Source organism: Maniola hyperantus, unplaced genomic scaffold (genome assembly GCF_902806685.2).
Source record: "Maniola hyperantus unplaced genomic scaffold, iAphHyp1.2, whole genome shotgun sequence".
Taxonomy (NCBI): Eukaryota; Metazoa; Arthropoda; class Insecta; order Lepidoptera; family Nymphalidae; genus Maniola; species Maniola hyperantus.
In genome coordinates this window covers 58726-80389 of record NW_027189029.1, presented here as the reverse complement: position 1 = coordinate 80389, position 21664 = coordinate 58726, and the positions used below count along the sequence as shown (strand labels likewise).

At 35.8% G+C, this 21664-nt stretch overlaps 1 protein-coding gene across 1 annotated transcript; it reads left to right on the top strand.

The window, feature by feature from the left end:
• Window positions 1-309: 309 nt before the first annotated feature.
• On the top strand, window positions 310-1507 carry LOC138404668 (uncharacterized). Its single transcript, XM_069509244.1, has 2 exons — window positions 310-1250; window positions 1431-1507. Exons 1-2 carry the CDS (start codon window positions 332-334, stop codon window positions 1505-1507), a joined length of 996 nt encoding a protein of 331 aa, XP_069365345.1. The 5' UTR covers window positions 310-331.
• Window positions 1508-21664: the final 20157 nt, after the last annotated feature.

The window sequence follows — 21664 nt, the reverse complement described above, 5'->3', positions numbered from 1 at the left end:
TCCCGGCCACGACCAGGAGGTGTCCAGTGTGTCCCCGGCCCAGTTGCAGAGGTGTCCAGGGTTATCCCGGCCCAATCCACGCTACAAGACCGGTTCAGAAATAAAGTCGCATCGAAGTCAAGACTACATCGAGATCTACCGACGAGGCCCACCCAAGGCTGAAGATTTGCAGACTGCTAAAGTGAGTGCAATATTTATTTTATCACTTTGTAATGGGCCAGTAGGTGTTATATTTTAAACTGTTCAAATCGTTAATGTATATTAATAATCTTACTTATTTTATTTCACAAGAAAAACTGAAGAGAAATTAGGAATTAAGCTTATAAATTAAATGACTACCGAATTAAATGTATTACATGGAAAATTAAAATATTTAAAGGAGTATGTTGTTAAATTAGGAACGAAAAGAAACACAGAATTAGCTTACAAAAAATTTCAAGAAGCAGAATCAATATATCAACAGAGCCTTAAAATTTGCTTTGAGTTAGAAAAACAAAAGTTAACAATTAGCACATCCGATAAAATAGTAAATAATCTAGTCTTTGAGGAAATAGAGTCCTTTTACCGGGATATAGAAAGCTTAGTTACATTTAGACCAAAATCAAACACAGAGAGATCAAAAATCGCAATGGCTTCATTTGACATAAAAACAGCTATCGCCTTGTTACCTGTGATGACAGGCCAAGACGCCATAAAACTCTACAGTTCCATGATTTCCGAAGTAAGTAAACCCACCCTCATAGAATTTGTCTTAAAAACTAGGCTTTCCGCGAGCGGTAAACTAAGATTAAAATCGTCGTACGCTTCTACAGATGACTTAATTGCGGATATGAAAAAGTTTCTTATACAAAAAAAATCTGCTGTTGCCTTGCATACACAGCTATTACGGACAAATCAAGGCAACAAAACAATCGAGTCTTTCGGTACTGAGCTCGAGGAACTTTTTGTAAATCTTACGTTAGCGCAAGCAGACGGAAACGACGACAATTTCCAGATACTAAGGCCAATTAATGAAAAGATAGCGATAAAACGCTTTGCGGATGGGTTGTCGGATACTAGGCTCAGCACTATTGTCGCCTCTCGGCAGTTTGACTCGTTGCCGGAGGCTATCAGAACTGCAATTGATGAGCAATTACAATCCCAACAAACTTATGACGTCATGACTGTAGGACATCGAACAAAAAATTATTATAATCGTGGAAATCGTAGAGGTTTTAACAACACGCGTTACAATAGATATCCCAACCCAGGTCAGGATTCTTATAATAATCAATTTCAGAGGTATCGAAATAGTAATCAGTTCCATAGAAATTTTTCTAATCGAAATATTAATAACTCACACTTAACAATGTCATCGCGCGGTCAACGACACGCGCGTGATTTCGCGTCAGCAGGAAATTCGAGCCAATTGTCTCGAGTGCAAATTGCAGAACAGGTGGATGAAAACAATACTGCTGAAAATGATAATGTAAATTCGCAACCAGAAGATAATTTTTTTCGTTCCTAACGAACATGATAGACATTTTATTTTTATAGCTATAATAATTGCAGTAGCGTCACTCTTGGGGTAGGAATTAATTCTACTGTGAATTTATTAATAGATAGCGGGGCAAGTCTATGTGTTATTAAATATGAATGGCTAGCAATGTATAGCTATCTATTGAACAAAATAGTGCAGGATAGAATAACAATTAAAGGAATAAGTGGCAAGTTAGTATCAGAAGGTCACGGCTACTTAAATTTACAGTGTAGAGACGCTATTTTCAGTTGTAAATTCTATGTTTTTAGGAATATAGGGTGTTCTTTTGATGGAATACTAGGCGAAATTTTTTTCAAAACATATAATGCTATTATAAATTATAGGAAAAATGTCTTGGAATTAAGTTTAAACAATAATAATGTATCGATTAGTTTAAATGAGTCAAGAAATTGTAATAAGCATACAATTCCAGCCCGGTGTGAGACTATCAAATACATAAGTAGTACTTGTAGTGGCGATTGTGTAACTTTAGCGGATGAGATTATGAAAGGTGTATTTGTAGCCGGTGTTATATCTAAACCGAAGGAGGGTTTAATTCCTCTCAGGGTGTTAAACACCCTGAAGGATGAAGATATTGAAATTGATTTTTCGAATATGAAAATATATGATTAACAAGAATTTGATTTATGCGCTTTTAGTGAGGAAAAAAAATTCTGCAAATAGAGTAAAAACCCTATTTAATCTTTTAGATTTAAAGTATTTAAATCCGGAAGAAAATCTGCATTTTAAGCAAATTTGCGCGAAGTATGCAGACGTTTTTCATCTACCAGGTGACAAATTATCGGTCACATATTTAATGGAACACACTATAACTCTTAAAGACAACGCTACTCCAGTGTATGTTAAGCCTTACAGAATTCCGCATGCATTAAAGTCGGAGGTCCAAAAACAAATACAGGAAATGTTAGATAATGATATCATAGAGGAATCTACATCTGAGTGGTCTAGTCCAGTCCTCCTTGTACCAAAAAAAGCAGCTGATAGGTCTAATGAAAAGAAGTGGGGACTTGTTGTCGACTACAGGCAGCTTAATAATAGAATCGCTGACGACAAGTTCCCACTCCCAAATATTACAGATATTCTTGACGCACTTTCAGGCAATATTTACTATTCCAAATTAGATCTTTCCCAAAGTTACTACCAATTGAATCTTAATGAAAAAAGTAGAAAATATACAGCTTTCAATGTAGACAAAATGTATCAACTGTCACTAGATGAAAATTCACGGGGCTACACAGCTTTTACAACAGATAAAATGTATCAGATGAAAAGATGCCCAATGGGTCTTAAGACTTCCCCTAGTGTTTTCTCGAGATTGATGACTATAGCAATGTCTGGTATTAACTATAGCCAAGCATTTTTATACTTGGATGACGTAGTTGTCATTGGAAAGTCTATTTCTGATCATGGTAGAAATCTCATGTCAGTATTAGAAAGGTTGAGAAAAGTAAACCTTAAACTTAACCCTTTGAAGTGTGAATTTTTACGCAAAGAAATAGTTTATCTAGGACACAAGATAACATCAGAGGGTATTTTACCCGATTCAAGTAAAATAGATGCCTTACTTAACTATCCCACCCCCAAAAATGCCGATGATGTAAAACGCTTCATTGCCTTCGCAAATTATTATCGACGATTTATTCCACAGTTTTTCAAAATAAGTTTTCCATTAAATAAGCTGTGCAAGAAAAATTCTGTATTTTCATGGACCATAGACTGTGAGAATTCTTTCCAGAAATTAAAAAATGTACTTATTCAACCACCCTTATTATCATACCCAGACTTTTCCGATAACAACGTTTTTAGATTGCAAACAGATGCATCAAAAATAGGATTAGGCGCGGTATTATCAAATTTTAATGGACAAGTAGTAGCGTATGCTAGTCGCAACTTAAAACCAGCGGAAACTAGATACCCAATTATTGACTTAGAATTGTTAGCAATTGTTTGGGCAGTAAGACATTTCCGTCCATACTTGTATGGCAGGAAGTTTAAAATATTTACAGACCATCGCCCACTTGTCTATCTTTTTGGATTGAAAGACCCTTCAAGTCGACTAGCGAAATTCAGACTTTACTTAGAGGAGTATGATTTTGAAGTTGAATACGTGCCAGGTAAAGAAAACGCCGCGGCGGATGCATTGAGTAGAATAACAATGTCATCTAATGACTTAAATTATTAAAAGAACAAGTAGTATCAGTTCTGACTCGCGCGCAAACTCGTAAGTTAAATAAGTTAAATAATATAAGCCCGGCTATGACAACCAATGATACTGCAGGTCAAAGGTTAATACAACCGTCGGCTGTGGAAGTTTTAAAGAAAACTAATAATATTAGAGAAATAATAATCACGGAAAATATTTCTCGTGACTTTATAAACAAAAAAGATGTTATTCTTTCAGACGCGAAAAATTGCGCATTTGTTGCTCCAAAATCCACTATTTATCTAGACTCTCGATCATTATCTACCCCGCAGGTGTTAGTGAGAGACCTAGAATTATTATGTAAAAAGTTGAATATTAACGAAATACTTCTTATGAGAAATAAGTATAATGGAGCTGATATAAAATTACTTGCAAGTAATTTTAAATATTTAGGAGTGTCCGCGCCGCGTTTATTGATTTGCAAAGAAGTGAATAGAATTACAGATAAAGACGAAAAGAGAGTTATTCTAAATGATTTTCATTTATTACCGACTAGTGGTCATGCTGGAATTAATAGGATGTTAAATAATATCAAAAAACATTATTTTTGGACAGGCATGTCAAAAGATGTTGCTCAGTACGTTAACGAATGCAAACAATGCAAGTTACGAAAATATGCAAACAGACAGGTTAGAGAACCTTTAGTTATAACTTCAACGGCCAATAGTGCCTTTGAGCGTGTAAGTATGGATATTATGGGTACTTTGCCGCGAGACGACGATGACTATAGGTATATACTTACCCTGCAGTGTGACTTATCAAAATTCGTAGAAGCTTACCCGCTACAACGCAAGGACACGGAAAGCGTAGCAAAAGCCTTCGTCAATAACTTTATTCTAAGATTTGGGAAGCCACTAGAGATCATTTCTGACCAGGGGTCTGAATTTTTATCATCCACGATGAGAGAAGTATGTGAATTACTGCATATTCAAAAATTAAATTCAACATCATACCATCATGAAACAATAGGCAGTTTAGAAAATACACACAAAAATCTTGGTGCATACCTTAGAATTCAATGCGAGAAGAATAAAAACAATTGGAGTAGTTGGTTACCCTATTGGTGTTTTAGCTTCAATACTACAGTGCACACCGAAACGAAATACACACCTTTTGAATTAGTTTTTGACAAACAATGCTCTCTACCGAATAATTTAGAGAGTGGTATCGACTCTCTGTATAACTACGATAGTTACCCGTTAGAAATGAAATTTAGGCTCCAAAAAGCACAACATGATGCTAGAGAGAGTTTAATCCAAAGTAAATTACTAAGAAAACACCAGTACGACAAGAAATGTAACCCTATAACCTATAAACAAGGTAATTTAGTTTTAATTAAGAATTTTTTAGGAGATAAGTTAGATAGCGTGTATAAAGGCCCTTACGAAGTGATAGAAGAAGTTGCACCAAATGTAAAAATCATTAAACATGGAAAAGAGTATTTAGTACATAAGAATAATACAAAACTGTTTAGAATTAGTGATTAAAAAAAAAAAAAAAAAAATATGGTTGTATGTGTGTTAATTATAATTTGTCACATTTGTGAATCATCTTTTTTTCAATTCCAGCGTCTAAACATTTTTTTTCTTTTAAGGGGAGGGGTAACCGCATACATTTTCAGGGGAGTTGTAATATGTACGAATTGTCAGTTTAAGTAACATAAAAATGCAACTCCTCAATATATCGAATTAGGTTGCCTGCACATCGGATTGAAAGAGAGGTGATGCAAAATTATGTAGGTTAGGTAGTTAAGCAATACGATTAAGACAATAGTATGTAAGATTTCTTTATTGGTATTGTTAGCCCATAAGTTTTGTAGATCATAAGCCGGCTCTGAGTAAACATCTTTTACGGTTGCCGCATTTTATTATTACCTACGGTCTCAACATACTTCACGATACAGAAAAATTGTTTTTAATTTTCCCAACGTTCTAAACGCCAGCCTCTACTTTTGGTCCATCGCTTTAATGCCTATGATTAAAAATGCCGTCACGAATAAAAACCCGTAAGTAACTGATCATCATTTTATGAAAACTTAATTTACAAAAACTTTCTAAAGGAGTATTTCACTTTTTTAATAAAAAGTACTTGTCACGTACCTATAAGTCCGCGACAGGTTGAGATAGCAATCGGGGTATAAGGCGGGGGACACCCCTGTTGAAATGAGATTCAGCAAATTATACCAAAGTTACCGGCTACCACAGTAGGCAGCGCCGTCCGAATATATTCTGTGTATGTCAAAGACGTTTTTTGTTTCTATATAGATAAAAAGTTTTGTTAAAAAGTTTTTGTTAGAAAGTTTATGAGCAAATTAAAGATTAATACTTTCTCCCCGGGTTTTTCTTGTTATAATAGTGAACATTGTGGTCCTTAAATGTCGGATTTTTGTGCTGATGTAGTCCGAAATACTTAAGTATTATCATATAGGCCAGTTTCATGGGGGTGTCTCATTCGGCGGAGACAAATCTACACGGCCCTAACGAGTATAAAGAGTTATAGAAGGAGTCACAGAGTACATGCATGCATGGAGTCATGCAGTTTTGGTGGGCGGTAACGCCAAAGTTGTGCAAAGTGAGATGGGCAAACTAGCTCTCAAGTTTCAACAAAGCTGCTCAAAGTTATGAAGAAAAAGTAGCACCATCATTGCAGGTGAAGTCAATAAGAGGTTGCAAGGTATCAAGAATAGCTGTGAGTACTTTTATGTTGTTTGCAAAGTGAAAAGTGAATGTTAGGAGTTCAAGTGAGGTAGGGTGACATTCAATCTTGACAAGTTTGACTTAAGTTTAAAAGTATTTTCAAACAAACTCAAGAAGTTCAAATTAAACTTTAACATAGTTCAACTTTCTGTATGTTTAATATAAATTTTAGTTTTAAACATTAGTATAACATTAACTGTTGTAAAGTGTAAGGCGAGGTTTAAATAATTACCTACTCAACTTAATTCTTTGAGATTGAAAATAGTTCCTTATTGAGTTTTTGTAGGCATTTTTGTAACTTATCATAACCATCAATGATGAATGAAACTTAAAAAAAGAAATAAATAAGATAAATTATTGGGTATAAAATATCTCAATTTTAGTTCTATATAGGATTTAAATGTTAATTTTGAGTCGAGTCTATATCATTTTAAGGTTTATATATGACAGATAAACCCCAACTAGTTGCATGATAATATTGGGCTCCACTATAGAAAGGTTCACCACTATTTATTCACGAATATTATACTATATAGGTATAGCGGTAATATTCAGTATAAAGAGGTTCATTTGCACTTTACATATCTGTAATTTCAAGTTTCGGAGACACGTATTTATAGACATTTATACAATTTTAAAATGATTAACATTATAAATAGAAAACACGATTACTACATAGATTTCGTTAATATTCACTGGAAAGATATTAATTTGCACTGATCTTTACGTAATTTCTTAATTTCAAGACACGCGTAATCGCGTATTTTATACAGATTTATGTAAATAAAATGAAATTAATTAGGTCCCTAGCATTTTTAGAAACACAAAACCGCAAAGTATGAACTACGAACACATATAAAGATTACCATAACATAAACCTATAATACTTTTTTTTTTAACTGGTTTTACGGCTCTGGGATCTATAATAATCTTGCTGGGAACCAAAGACCAATAAAGTAAACTTAGCAAGATACTTTTTTTTTAACTGGTTTTACGGCTCTGGGTTCTAATCTATACCTCCCCCCCGCTCCCACCATCAAGAGCGAGCGAAGCGAGCTCGGGACTTGGGGCACTCCGACTCGGAAGGGTTAGGTTAGAAGGGGATGGCGGGGTCTGTAAGACCCCGCCATCCCCTTCGTGGGTTATTTCTTTTTTTACCACCCAGAAAAAAGGAGCCCCGCTTCGCGGGGCTCCGTCGACGGGCCCCGGTCGACGAGAAGAGACCACCACTATGGTGGGGGGTCTCTTTCCTCCCCACCGCTCCCACCATCAAGAGCGAGCGAAGCGAGCTCGGGACTTGGGGCACTCCGACTCGGAACGGTTAGGTTAGAAGGGGATGGCGGGGTCTTACAGACCCCGCCATCCCCTTCGTGGGTTATTTCTTTTTTTACCACCCAGAAAAAAGGAGCCCCGCGAAGCGGGGCTCCGTCGACGGGCCCCGGTCGACGAGAAGAGACCGCCACTATGGTGGGGGGTCTCTTTCCTCCCCCCCGCTCCCACCATCAAGAGCGAGCGAAGCGAGCTCGGGACTTGGGGCACTCCGAGTCGGAATGGTTAGGTTAGAAGGGGATAAACCCCCCCCCCTAACCTACCCAATCCTTAAGTTTTGTAAAACAGGCTATGCCAGAAGACTCGCTTTAAAGCCGTTTAGAAAAAAAAAGTTTACTTTACTGGTCTGTAGTCTGTACAGCAGCAGCAAAAGTATTATAGATTAGAACCCAGAGCCGTAAAATCAGTAAAAAAAAAAGTATTACAGGTGTTAACGGTGGTAACCTATGACAGTATCTATTGTATTTTGCGATTTTGTATTGTGTTAGTTTAGTTTATTCTAAAAATGCTAATTGTGATTAAAGTGATTAATTTTATTTAAAAAAATGATTTTCGAGCTCTGAAATTTTAACTTAGAGTTTCAGGAGCACCCCCTTTACTGCCCCCTATCCCAATGGATGGTATTGTACTCTATAGCAACCCCTAATATTGTTGTAATTACACTTAGTCATTAAGTAATCCGTCACAATGGACGCATTATTTAATCTTCAATGCGATGTTAATGCTAGTATAGAAAAAGCTTTCAAAAACTTCAAAAAGTCTCCGAAGGACCGTTTAACTCGGGTATACATTGAAACACGACTAGAGTCTTTAGAGTCCTTGTGGTCTGATTTTGTTGAGCGGCACAAAGAAATAGTTGCTGCTCCTAAATCAGATCTTAAGGCAAGATATTTTACTGACGATTATCGTTACATTACTGAAGAAATGTACACGGATTATAAAGCCGAGTTAAAAGGTGCTTTGGTCAAAACAAAAGAGGTGTCAAAAGTCTCTCATGAATCAGATAGTAGCACAAGTGGTAATAAACACATACTAGACAAAAACTACAAGATAAACACAGGAAAGAACATGAATCCGAGGTCAAAACAAGACGCAATAGAAGTGTACACCGACGGATCCAAAACCAAAACTGGCACAGGTGCAGGAGCCTATTGCCAAGAACTGAACATTAGGATAAGTCACGCACTTGGTAAGGATAACTCTGTCTTCCAGGCAGAGTGTGTAGGCATTATGACCGCGGCTATATCCATGACCAATAGACAGGTAACAAACTTTAAGATTAACATTAACTCTGATAGCCAAGCTGCTCTTAAAGCCTTGGCTAGATTCTCGACGACCTCCCAACTTATACAAGACTGCCACAAGGCTCTGCAAACTCTCGCCATGTCAAACGACATCACCCTAAGGTGGGTCAAAGGACATGATGGAGACCAGGGGAACGGGGCGGCAGACGCACTAGCACGAAAGGCTACGACACTGAAGGTGACAGGGCCAGAACCTATCGTACCCATACCCTTCAGTGAGTATAAAACCTGGCTGCATGAACTAACACTAAAAGAACATTCTAAACTATGGGCTAACACAACAGACTGCAGGTTAGCCAAAGAGGCTTTCCCCAACATAGACAAACGACAAACTAACATACTACTCCGCCTGGACAGAGGTAAACTTAGGAAGGTGGTGGGACTCATAACAGGGCATAGCCCACTAAACAAAAACCTTTTCGTTATAGGTGTCACCGACAGTCCTCTGTGCAGGGCCTGCATGGAGGTTGATGAAACACCGACGCACGTACTCCTGGAGTGCACGGGCGTAGCAGATCAACGCGAGCGCCATTTAGGTTCAATAGGCAATGCACGCACAACAGACGGAAACGTTTAAGTGCGGAAACCAGCCCAGAGCAAAGAAGAAGAAGTGTGCGTGTTTTTCAAATTTTTACTTCCAAGTCATCTTGAACTGTGACACTGCGGTGTACGAAATATTGCAAAATTAAACCACCCAAAATTTGAGATAGGACATTATGCCAGTTCACAATCGATATCCTATACAGGGTGCAAGGCATATGCTAACAAAAACTTCGTAAATGGGTTGCACTTTTTGCTTGTAACAAAATCACAATTATATTATTTTATATCGCAAATTGATTTGTTATCACTGTAATTAATTGTAACTGTAATGTTGTAACTTTGCACGAGCAATGCGATCAGAACGCTCCACAATCAACGACCACTGCCACCCGCCAAAGCGTTATAAGCGTTAAGTATATAATAATTATTAAAGGTACAACTTAGACCGAGACTGCCCTCCTTGAGCAACAACTTTTGATAAACACAGCTGCTTCGCAATGTGATCGCGTGCAAGTAGAGTATGTTACATTGCTCTTTTGTGTTAAATATATTGTCTTCATTTTAACCTGTTTTATCTAAAAACAAGTTGGAATATATTACCTAGGATATTCTATGTTGTAATTAGTTAAAAAGAGCAAAAAACGATGTAAAATCACGATAAGATCGATGAAAAATTTCAACGTTACAGGACTCAGAATTATGTAGGTACTGAATTCTGGTTTGAGTTTTCTTCATTATGCAGTAGGTATGCATCTTACACCCTGTACAGATACAATATTTATTAGCCTAAAAGCTTGGGAATGAATCACTTTAGTTATGTTATAAATGTACTAGCTGATGCCCGCGACTTCGTCCGCGTGGATTTTGGTTTAAAAAATCCTGTGGGAACTCTTTGATTTTCCCGGATCCCAGGTAAGTAGGTACCCTATGTCACTCTCCAGATCTTTAACTATATACCCATGCAAAAAATCATGTCAATCCGTTGCTCGTGACTGAAGGACCAACAAACATACTTTTGCATTTATAATATGGGTAGTGATAATGCACAAAATATGAGTATGTTTATACCTATTAGAATCTACCTACTTATAAACATTCCTCGTAAAATGTTCTGAATACAATGGAACCCGTAGGTATTGAATTGCAATATTTTACCATTTTTAAAATGGCGCGTGAGAGCTCACTTTGTACGCATTATAACGTCATAATAATGTGCTGTACAATGCGTACAAAATGAGATCTCACTCGCCTTTTTAACTTTATGTGTCAACTGTCATGTTAAAAGTATTTAGTCCTTATTTTAAAGATGAACCTAGATGAACCGTACTTTTTACATGACAGTTGACTCATAGAGTTAAAATGGCGCGTGAGAATTTATTTTCACTACAGAAAGCCACCAAACCAGAGAAGAGGAAGACAATTTTGTACGGACTAACTTTGATTTTCATCCTGTATTGAATTTTCAACCTATAAGTCCCGCAAATTGCTATTGCGGTAGAACCGTGTCACATTAACATCAGCGTGACGTCAGCCAAAATTAAAATATACCGTCGAAAAATATTTTTGAATCCTCCTTCTCTTTTGCAAAATAATTGTCTACTTTAATAATAATCTCACGGGCACGACAATTAATTATTTTCCTACTCATATATATAACCCAAAAAGGAAACAACAACTAAAACAAATTAACAAAAAACTTAACAACAATAGTTGTATTGGGGCGGCTGGCCGGAGCTGGTTGAGAAGTCAGAATCCGTTTTTGGTTGTGTAAATGGTTTTATTACTGTTTTACAAAATGGTATATATTAAAATTAAAGAGTAGTTTACGTCCATTCGCGTCGATCATCGTACACGAAGGCGCCAATGTGTGTTTCTTCGGCCGGTAGCTCACGTTGCGCTGATGGGGCAGTCAGCCAGCGTAACACCTCCGCCATTGGATGCGCAATTATTCGGGGATGTTGAAAGTGGAGCCGAATATTGCGGCATACTGGTAGTATTAAAAGTTCTTGATTCATGGAATGGTGGTTGAGCTGCTCTCTCTGAGCCTCCTTAGACAGAGAGATAGGCGTGGATTATCACGTTTCATCTACCTCCTGTAACAGTATGATTTTAGTAGATGTGTTCTCCGGATCAGTTGGTCGGTGATATCTTCTGCTTGCATAAATTTAAAGAATTGACCTTCGGGCATTCAGCCTCTATGTAAATGAAAACCTTAGAATTGGTTGAGATAAGAGTGTGCAGGTGGTACTATAGTATTACGTTACTTGAAATAAGCTAAACTGATAAAATACGCTAAATGTAACTGGAAACCTCAGGACTACGGATCAGTTCTGTAAATGATGCGTTACTCTAAATGTCTAATAACTAGGTACCTAAGTTTCTATGACGAATAAATACTTTTAATATTACTGCTAAAATGTATAATATCTAAAATGAAGTGATAGTATTAGTACTAAGTCAAATAGTCGAAGAAGGCTATATAGTTATAACTCGTAATTTCTTGCATATTTTATCTAGAAATTTACAAAAATTCGAGCAGTGAGCATATAGCTAAAATTGCTCATTATTCTTATTAGTCACTCTGTGACATAAGTAAGAGCTTTCCTGATTTTATCTGATTTAGTGAAAGGGTAGTTACATCTAGTTTTTAAGTTCTCTACTACTACTCGAGAACAAAGTTATAAAGGTACATAGGTATAAAGTTCGGTATAAAATAAATTTCTAATTTAAAAGCATTAATTGAATAAAATAATGTAGTTATAGTGTTCCTATCAGTAGGATGAAATTCGATCGTGGGAATGTCGCAAGGGCTTAGGGTAGAAAGATACCTAACTGCTAATCTAAAAATGTAATATGAAAATTCATTTTATGTGGGCCTTTTAAATCGGGATTTTGGAAAGGGTTTTTTCCGATTTTTTCTAGAAGTATATATGTGTATAGCTTGATTATGAGTCACTGAACTTTGGATAGGAATTTCGGGATTTTTTGGTAAGTTAGTGCAAGTGGTGTCAGTACGAGATGAATTTTTGACCATTGATTTCGAAAATTTAACAGATTTTGATTTTTTTGAGCGATTAAAACATACTGGTTACTGGTATAGTTTCTTTCAACTGATCGTCTGCAGTAGGGTTCATTTTCTTAGCAATCGTAAAATTGTATTCAGCTAATTTTAAGTTCCAACGCGTAATACGAGGACTCGGGTCTTTTAAATTCGATAAATCAGGAAAATCGGAAATTATTTTAAACTGTCTGCTAAAAAGATATGGTCTAAAGTACTTAGTTGCCCAGACTACTGCAAGAAGGTCTTTTTCTGTTTTAGAATATTTAATCTCGCTATCATTTAAAGTACGTGAGGCGTATGCTATCGGTAGGTCGGCGCCAATAGGGCCTTGGGATAGCACTGCATTTAAAGTCATATCAGAGGCAAAGGTTGTCAAATTAAATTCCTGTTTAAAATCAGGATAAGCTAGAACTGGGATACCTTTTACAAGAATCTTACAATTTTCGAAAGAATTAATGAAATCCGTATCATGATTGAGTTTTGCTCCTTTTTTCAAGCAAGATGTTAAAGGCTTGGTCACTTGTGCAAAGTCTGGTATAAATCTTCTATAGAAACCAAGGATTCCTAAAAATTCTTTGATTTCTTTGCGAGTTTGAGGTAATGGAAAATTTAAAATAGATGAAATATAATCTGGATTTGATTGTATGCCGTGCGGAGAATAGATATGGCATAGAGGCGTTTCGTGTTTAAAGAACTCCGATTTATCTATTTTAATTTTAAAATTCAAATTCCTTAATCTTTCTAAAACAGCACTTAAATTCATTATATGCTCCTGTAATGATGTAGAGAAAACTAAAAATTTTCCTAAGTAAGCTATGGAATTTGGCAGGCCTTGAAGATCATTATCGCTAAAATGTTGAAAAGTATCATTATTTAAATTAAGACCTAGAGTTGTAAAGTACAAGCACCTCCCTAACTTGTCTAAAACGTCGGTTAAAATTGAAATCGGACACGAGTTTTCTATCGTCTGGAAGTGAAATTGTCGAAATTCATCAATTGAATTATCATTTTTAAAATAAAATACATCGGAATATTCTTTGGCTAAATTAATTAAATTAGTGGCCTCTTCTTCATTTAACTGATCTATGGGCAACCGTGATAATATGAACTCGTAATTCTGCTTATCGCCAGCAGCGGTGTCAATTTCATTTTCACACCGCCGCGCCGGTGCGGTATGTATTCTTGGGAATTATAATATTGGTCCGATATAATATTATACACAGGAATTTTAGTTTCTGGAGTTTCCAATATACCGTGTAGATTTAAGTCCACCTGTGAGCAATTTTTTGGATCAGGGTGAGGTTAGCATGGGATATAAGTACTTGAAGGGTATTGGGGTTCTGAAGGAACGTGTTTTTGTGATCTTTGTGACCTTGACGGTAACTGTACGTTTCTGTAGTAATGTCGGTGTGATTGGTAAGAACAAGGTCTATGCGTATGAGGATTTTGATTTTTTTTCTTAAATCGGAAATTTTGATTTCTTTTCTGTAGATAAATAACGTTTAATTCCTCTTTTGCAAACTCAAGAGCTTTTTCTAAACTTGGGGGTCGCATGCACCTTATTTTTGAGCCTAGTGGTTCTCTTAACCCTCTCAAGAAAGTTTTAAGAGCTATTTCTTTGTAGAGCGTTCTTTTTGCATCTACAGTAGTTTTCACGGTGTCATGTAACTCTACATATGTGATGAGTGAGCACAGTAAATTTTGAACTTTTTCATAAAAAATTGATATCGTGTCATGACCTTGAATTAAAAGAGATAGGTCGGTAAGCAATGCTATTTCATTTCTATGGTCGGCGAAACTATTTATTAAGCTGGATTTAATACTATCCCAGTCATTGGAAATGCCATTGGTTGATAAGGTTCTGGCGGCAGATCCTGTAATTTTGTTCAAAATTCCACTAATCAGCGAAAGATTTGAAAGTTCAAACTCTTGATCGGGATTTAAAAATGACTGTACTATTTGATCGGCTAAATTAATAAATCTAGTTAGTGTGTGAAAATTTCCGTCAAAATTCGGTAAAAACTTGAGCGACTTATTTATTCTGTCTAGCAAGTCTATTTGGCTAAGTTGCGGCATTTTTCCTATTTATCTAAACTATCTACTTATATCAAATAATTAAATTAACAAAAGTTCAATAAAATGAAAGTACCTATATTAATTAAAATAATACGCGGGTGAGGAAAAAATCGTAATATATTATAGTACCCTGCGCAAAAGTTTATATAACAACCAATACAAAGGATTTCATGTACTCACAAAACCAAAGTCGCTGGCGAGCTTCGATCCATCGATTTTCGGTATGACGAAGTCTTCAGCGGCAGCTCCTATGACAGCAGCTCCTGGTAGGTTCCCTAGTCCTGTCAAGGAAGTTGATGGCCTTGACCTGATTTTCAGGGTATGCACCACGACGACCTTGAATATCCAGGACTATCCTTTAAGACTGCGCCAGTTGTATTGGGGCGGCTGGCCGGAGCTGGTTGAGAAGTCAGAATCCGTTTTTGGTTGTGTAAATGGTTTTATTACTGTTTTACAAAATGGTATATATTTTTTTTTTTTTTTTCTAGATTTTTGTAGAGGGTTTGTTTACAACCTAAACATGTCACCCTCATAGGAGCAATATATTAAAATTAAAGAGTAGTTTACGTCCATTCGCGTCGATCATCGTACACGAAGGCGCCAATGTGTGTTTCTTCGGCCGGTAGCTCACGTTGCGCTGATGGGGCAGTCAGCCAGCGTAACACAATAACAAACAAAGACAAAGTAAAATGTGTGAATTTGCAATTTTTCAAAACACGATACCTATCGACAGCTTTGTCAACGGTACTGATTGCTCGACTAAAACGTCACTAAAATGGCGGCTACGCGCATTAGCAATTTGCGGGACTTATATACTTAAATGTAATGTGTCAAAAACCACATCTCCATGGCTGCCATCATCATGAGGCATCCAGACTTATACAATGGATTGATTGTTATTTATATCTGGCGGGAATGGACTATGAGTCATATTTAATTGTTAACTAAGTATTTGAATCAACATATTTTGTGTCATGTTTAACATCTAGCTGATTTAATTGTTACGTTAATGATTTGTGACGTCACAGGAAGTATCATTTAGTTCAATCACTTTGCAATTTGTAAAATTACGGAAGTTAAATAATACCAACCTTTAAAATATATCAGTTTTGCTGTCCTGTCAAATTAGTATAAAAAGCGTAGGTTGAATAGAAATGGCGGTCAATTGTGAGAATTAAGTCTAAAGCGCAAGCTATGCTTAAAAATACAGTGAAGTGAAATTGGAAACTGACTATTATTGAAGACCATCCCTATACTTCTGGAACAAATGATTACTTTCAGACTCCAACTAACGGACTTTTCGGTGAAGCCAATGCAGAGACTGATGAAGTATACGTTAATTTTACAAAGGATTATAAAACACACTCTGGACAGTCCAGAACGAGCTACACTACAGCTAATGGTAACGTATTAATAAGAAGTTGTAGTTGTTGCAATTTACACAATTTCGATTTCTAAGTATGACTGATACGCCTTTCTCAGCACAATGTTGAGAAGCAGGAAATACCCGCTTATTGACAGTATACACTCGTAGGTATGAATAGAAGTCCGTAAAGAAGCAACGCCCGATAAGAGCACAGTGCTACCTCTGTCCGATGTCCGATTGACTCGAACTGGGGTTTAGTGGGGCCACTGGACACGCACAATACCCACTTATTGACAGTATACACTCGTAGGTATGAATGGCTTTATCTGGACGCCTGGCAATACTATGTGTATCAAACTTGGTCAAAATCAGTTAAACGGATGGGCAGTGACAGGCTAGCAGACAGACAGACAGACAGACACATTATTGCATTTATAATATTAGTATAGATGTATAAGAAAGAACTTAGCATCATTTAGATAAGTAGTAGTAGGTAAGTAGTACCTACTAAGTACAAGTATTTAACAGGAAAAATTAAGGAAAATAGTTAGGTACCTACTAATATAATAGGCTCCACTATAGAAAGGTTCACCACTATTTATTCACGAATATTATACTATATAGGTATAGCGGTAATAATCAGTGTAAAGAGGTTCATTTGCACTTTACATATCTGTAATTTCAAGTTTTGGAGACACGTATTTATAGAGATTTATACAATTTTAAAATGATTAACATTATAAATAGAAAACACGATTACTACATAGATTTCGTTAATATTCACTGGAAAGAGATTAATTTGCACTGATCTTTACGTAATTTCTTAATTTCAAGACACGTAATCGCGTATTTTATACAGATTTATGTAAATAAAATGAAATTAATTAGGTCCATAGAGTAAAGTAATACACTGGAAATAGAGCATAGAGTAAAGTAATACACTGGAAATAGAGAGCCTTCTCGTAACTTTTTAATGTCACCCATACTCCTAATGCGAACTTAGCGCCATCTGTTAGTTGGCAATCTACAACTATAACTGTGTAGTATACATACCTATACCTACATATATATATACCTCCCATACCTATAGATAATAGGTGGTAGGTACCTCCTACGTGCATTATATAGGTAATCCAAAACCACATAGACCTTTAACTTTTCAGTGTTTTATTGTGTTTCTAACTATTATTTTAACAATAATCATTAATTTAGAAACAGAATAAAACGCTGAAAAGTCAAAATTCCATGTGGTTTTGGTTTATCTATTTAATGCACGCAGTGTAACAGGACCACCTATTCATTAGAACCGTAATTATAGGTTAATTGGAATAACAACACTGATTGTGGTTTACTTTTTATTTTTATAATGTTTATGTTTACTATAATATGTTTGTGCACAAATTTTAATTTCATCATCCCCATCATATGATATTTTGCCACACAAAATTCGGTTAATTGAGCGGCACCAACTGTAGACTGTCATATTTATCACAAGATCTTCGAATAATGTTCGAAGACCTTCCTTGTGAATATGACAGTCGAATATATTATTATCATTTACAAATATAGCATTAAATGTTTTGATATTTTGCTTTACATTTTTTATGTTTAAATTTTTCTTTAAAACATTAGTAGTGACATTTGAAATTTCATCAAAACATTTTATGCATTCTATTGAAGGATAGCATAGCCATTTTTTGGAGCAATATTCTTTTTCTGTTATATATGCATGAGCCGGTATATTTTTTGACGCAAATAATTTCGCTTTACAATTTTTGCAATTCTTTATAATTTTTGAGCATTTTTTAAGAACCCAACCACAAACATAGGTTTTTTGGCCAATGCCTTGTATGATAATATCATCATTGTCAAAATTCAGGAGCTCCTCATTTAATGGTATTTCTTCACATTTCTCACTATCTCCTACATCAGTACAATCAGAGGATTCGTTAACAAAAAAGTCTACAGATTGCAAAAATGTACTAATATCTTCTTCACAATTTGACTTAATTGAGTGTGATGAACTAAAATTATTCAAAAGAAGAGATTTAAAAGCTCCCTCAAAACCAATTGTATTTGGGGACACATTTCTTACGCCTAAACTTCTGACACCGCTAAAAAAGTTTACAATTTTTTTTTTTTTTTTTTTTTTTTTATTGATCACGTAAATTTCAATAATACATTTTAAAATAAACAGTTCGCCATCCTCTAGAAACTGTTAGTTTATGTGAGGATGGCGAGTTCGCGTTATACAAATTTAATAAAATCTAGGTAAAAAACTGTTATAAAAATTAAAAGCTGTTAATTAGTGCATATTTGTACATATAAAATATCGTTACATGAAACACTTCCTAGACCTAGACTAGGCATCCAAAGAGGCACCTAGATCCAGGAAGTGCCTCTTACAATTTCTTATAAAAATCGCTCTTTTACTGTAGGTATTTTGCAGAGTTAAAGGTAAGTTATTCATTATATTTGCTAAGATATATGAACATGTTCTAGTTCCATACTTATTATTATTCTTAGGTAATTTAAACTTCTTGTAGTTTGGTAAGATGCGCAGCTTTCTGTTTCTCTCTTTACATGTTAGGTGCTTTATGTTATGATATTCTTCTTTCAGGATCGCCAGGCTAACCTTACTTAGCACTGGCAGTAACTTGCAGTACTTAAATAATTTAGAATAATCGTTAGAAAATTTTAATTTAATTTTTTTAGGTACTATGGTTTTAATTATTTTTATTTGTAAGTTGTATATGCGTAACAGATAAGTTTTGAAGGTTCTACCATAACTACTTAAGCCATAATCAATTATAGAGTCTGCCAATGCTAAGTAAAGCAGTCTCAGCGTCCTATATGGAAGTTTAAATTTAAGTATATACATTTTACTTAGGATAGCTCTTAATTTATTGCAAATATAGTTTATATGAGGGAGCCAATTAAAGCGATTGTCGATTTTGAGTCCTATATACATGTGTTCACTAACCATTTCAATGGGCGGACAGTTACAGGGGTTTATGTACCCGTGCAGGCAGTCGTGCGAATGAGCAACAATAGAAGCCTTATGCACTGATTTATTGTGCGCAGTATGTATATGCATTGCTTTAGTTTTTTTAGTATTTATTACTAGTCCAACATCATGCGCCCATTTACATAAGGTATCAAAGTTAGCTTGCATCAATCGTTCGGCCGCCTTCAGGTCTCTATTGGCTACTATGAGGCATGTGTCATCTGCGAATTGATACACGGATCCCTCATTGAACAGATTACACATCTCATTTACGTACATTAGATATTCGGTAGGACCAAGAATCGAACCCTGAGCTGTTCCTTTGGTCGTACGTGTGCTGTCACTAATCGTATTATCTATTTTGACATAGGTTAATCTATTTAGATGATAATTTCTGAACCATTCTAGGAGGGATCCCTGTATTCCACATTTCTCTAGTTTAGAATATAGCGTTTCAAATACCAGCATATCGAACGCTTTACTAAAGTCAATGAAAACCACGAGCACATGCTTCTTATCATTCATGTACTCGTTGATTTCATTGGTAAACTGACATAGAAGTTGAGAAGTATTTCGATTTTTTTGAAAGCCAAATTGTTTTTTGTTGATAATACTGTTATCCTCTAAGAAGTTTTTAATTTTGTCGCCGATATATTTTTCTATTACCTTATCAATACACGACAAAATAGTTATAGGTCGATAGTTGTTAAAATTCTTATGACATCCCCCTTTATATATAGGCCGAATAATACCAATTTTAAGGGCATCTGGGTAGGTAGAGGTATCAATGCAGGTGTTAATGAGATGGGTCAATACCGGCGTTATTTCTTTGCCGACACCTTTTATGTCAACCGCCCTGATTTTGTCGAAACCTGGACATTTTTTACCATTTATATTTTTAATTATTTTGTTTACTTGATCGATTGTTGCCCTCTCAAGCCTCATTGCTACCTCTGCCTCCTGCGAGCCTCTCGTCACAGGATAGAACGGTTTATTACATAGGACAGATGAAGCATTTACATTTTTCTCGAACTCCTTAGCGAAGCTATTAGCTAAATCAAATTTATTTAAATTAAAAGATTTTAATAATACCTCATCAATTGATATCCTAAATTTACCACAAATTTCGTTAATAATATTCCACAATTTCTTCGAATTCTTAAAATTTTCCCGTATTTGATTTTTTACATATTGGTTTTTTAAATAATTGATATATTTATTTGTCTTATTTCTATATTTATTGTACAAAATTTTATTATCTATATTTCCTGTATCTTTTCGCCATATCTTATATAAGTTATTTTTTTGAGAACACATTTTTTCCATTTTTTTGTCAGCCCATTTACAGTTATTTCTTTTAGAAGACCTGGATTTAATAACTCGCGATCATTTGTTATAAATAGCATTAAACTGACTTGTAATAAACTCGTACACCTTATTTGGGCAGTTACACGCGAGCGCTGCGCTCCAGTCCACCTGCCGCAGTTCTTGTAGTATATCACTGTTATTAAATATCGTAATGAGTCTCGATGCATTTAATATCGATGCATTGGCGCTGTGGCCACGACCTTGCGCGCGCGCATTAGTTGCCCGCGCTGTTAAAGTACATGCAATTATATTGTGGTCGGCTATAGGGTCGTTAATCGAAGCGGTATATATCATTCGAGTCTGACCTAGTCGCGTAAACACATGATCTATACATGTTTTAGTTATACATTGCCCTTTTTTTTCTATCCTAGTATACTGAGAGATACCACAACTAAGTCCCAGTTCAGCCATTGTAGATAAATAGGTAGCACTCACTGTGTTTGATTTTTTTAAATCTATGTTCATGTCGCCTACAAGTAGTAAGTCATTATTACTCACCGCTCTGGTTATGTGTGACGCGATTTCTGTAAAGAAACTATTTCTACACTTATCAGGCGGTCGGTACACCGCGCATACGTATATATTATAGTTATATCGAAACTGAATATAGCCCGTCACCGATTCGAAATATCGGGGTCTTGATTGAAGTTTCTGCATAGCATTGTGTCTAAACTATACTTTTTATGCAAAATTTCCCAAATGGCCTGCATTCCTTCAACAGTTTTAATAAAATTTTTGACAGAGGGCACTACTTTCTCAACTAATCTAATTTTCGTACCATCTTTCTTTTTTTCGAGAAATCTGATATTTCTTAAGAACTTGAGGCTATCTCGCCAGAGCTTATGATGGGGCGAATTTATTTTAACCCCAGCCCTAAATATTTTGCCATTGACTACACCGAATGTGTTACAATTCAGGCTATCAAATAAATTATCTAATATTTTCACAATCGGTGTAATTTGGCGACACGCGGGGTCCAGCTCTCCTATAGCAGTCAGATGCTTCGCTGCCACTGCAACAGAATGGCTTAGTAATTGAGTGGCAGTTTTAACTTTCATTTTATTGATTTTATCGGGGTTTATGTGTTCTTCGGTTACTTTCAAAAGATATCTCAGTTCCCCTTGTGATTTATCAGCATCATACAACTGCTGAAAGTACTCCCACTTCAAAG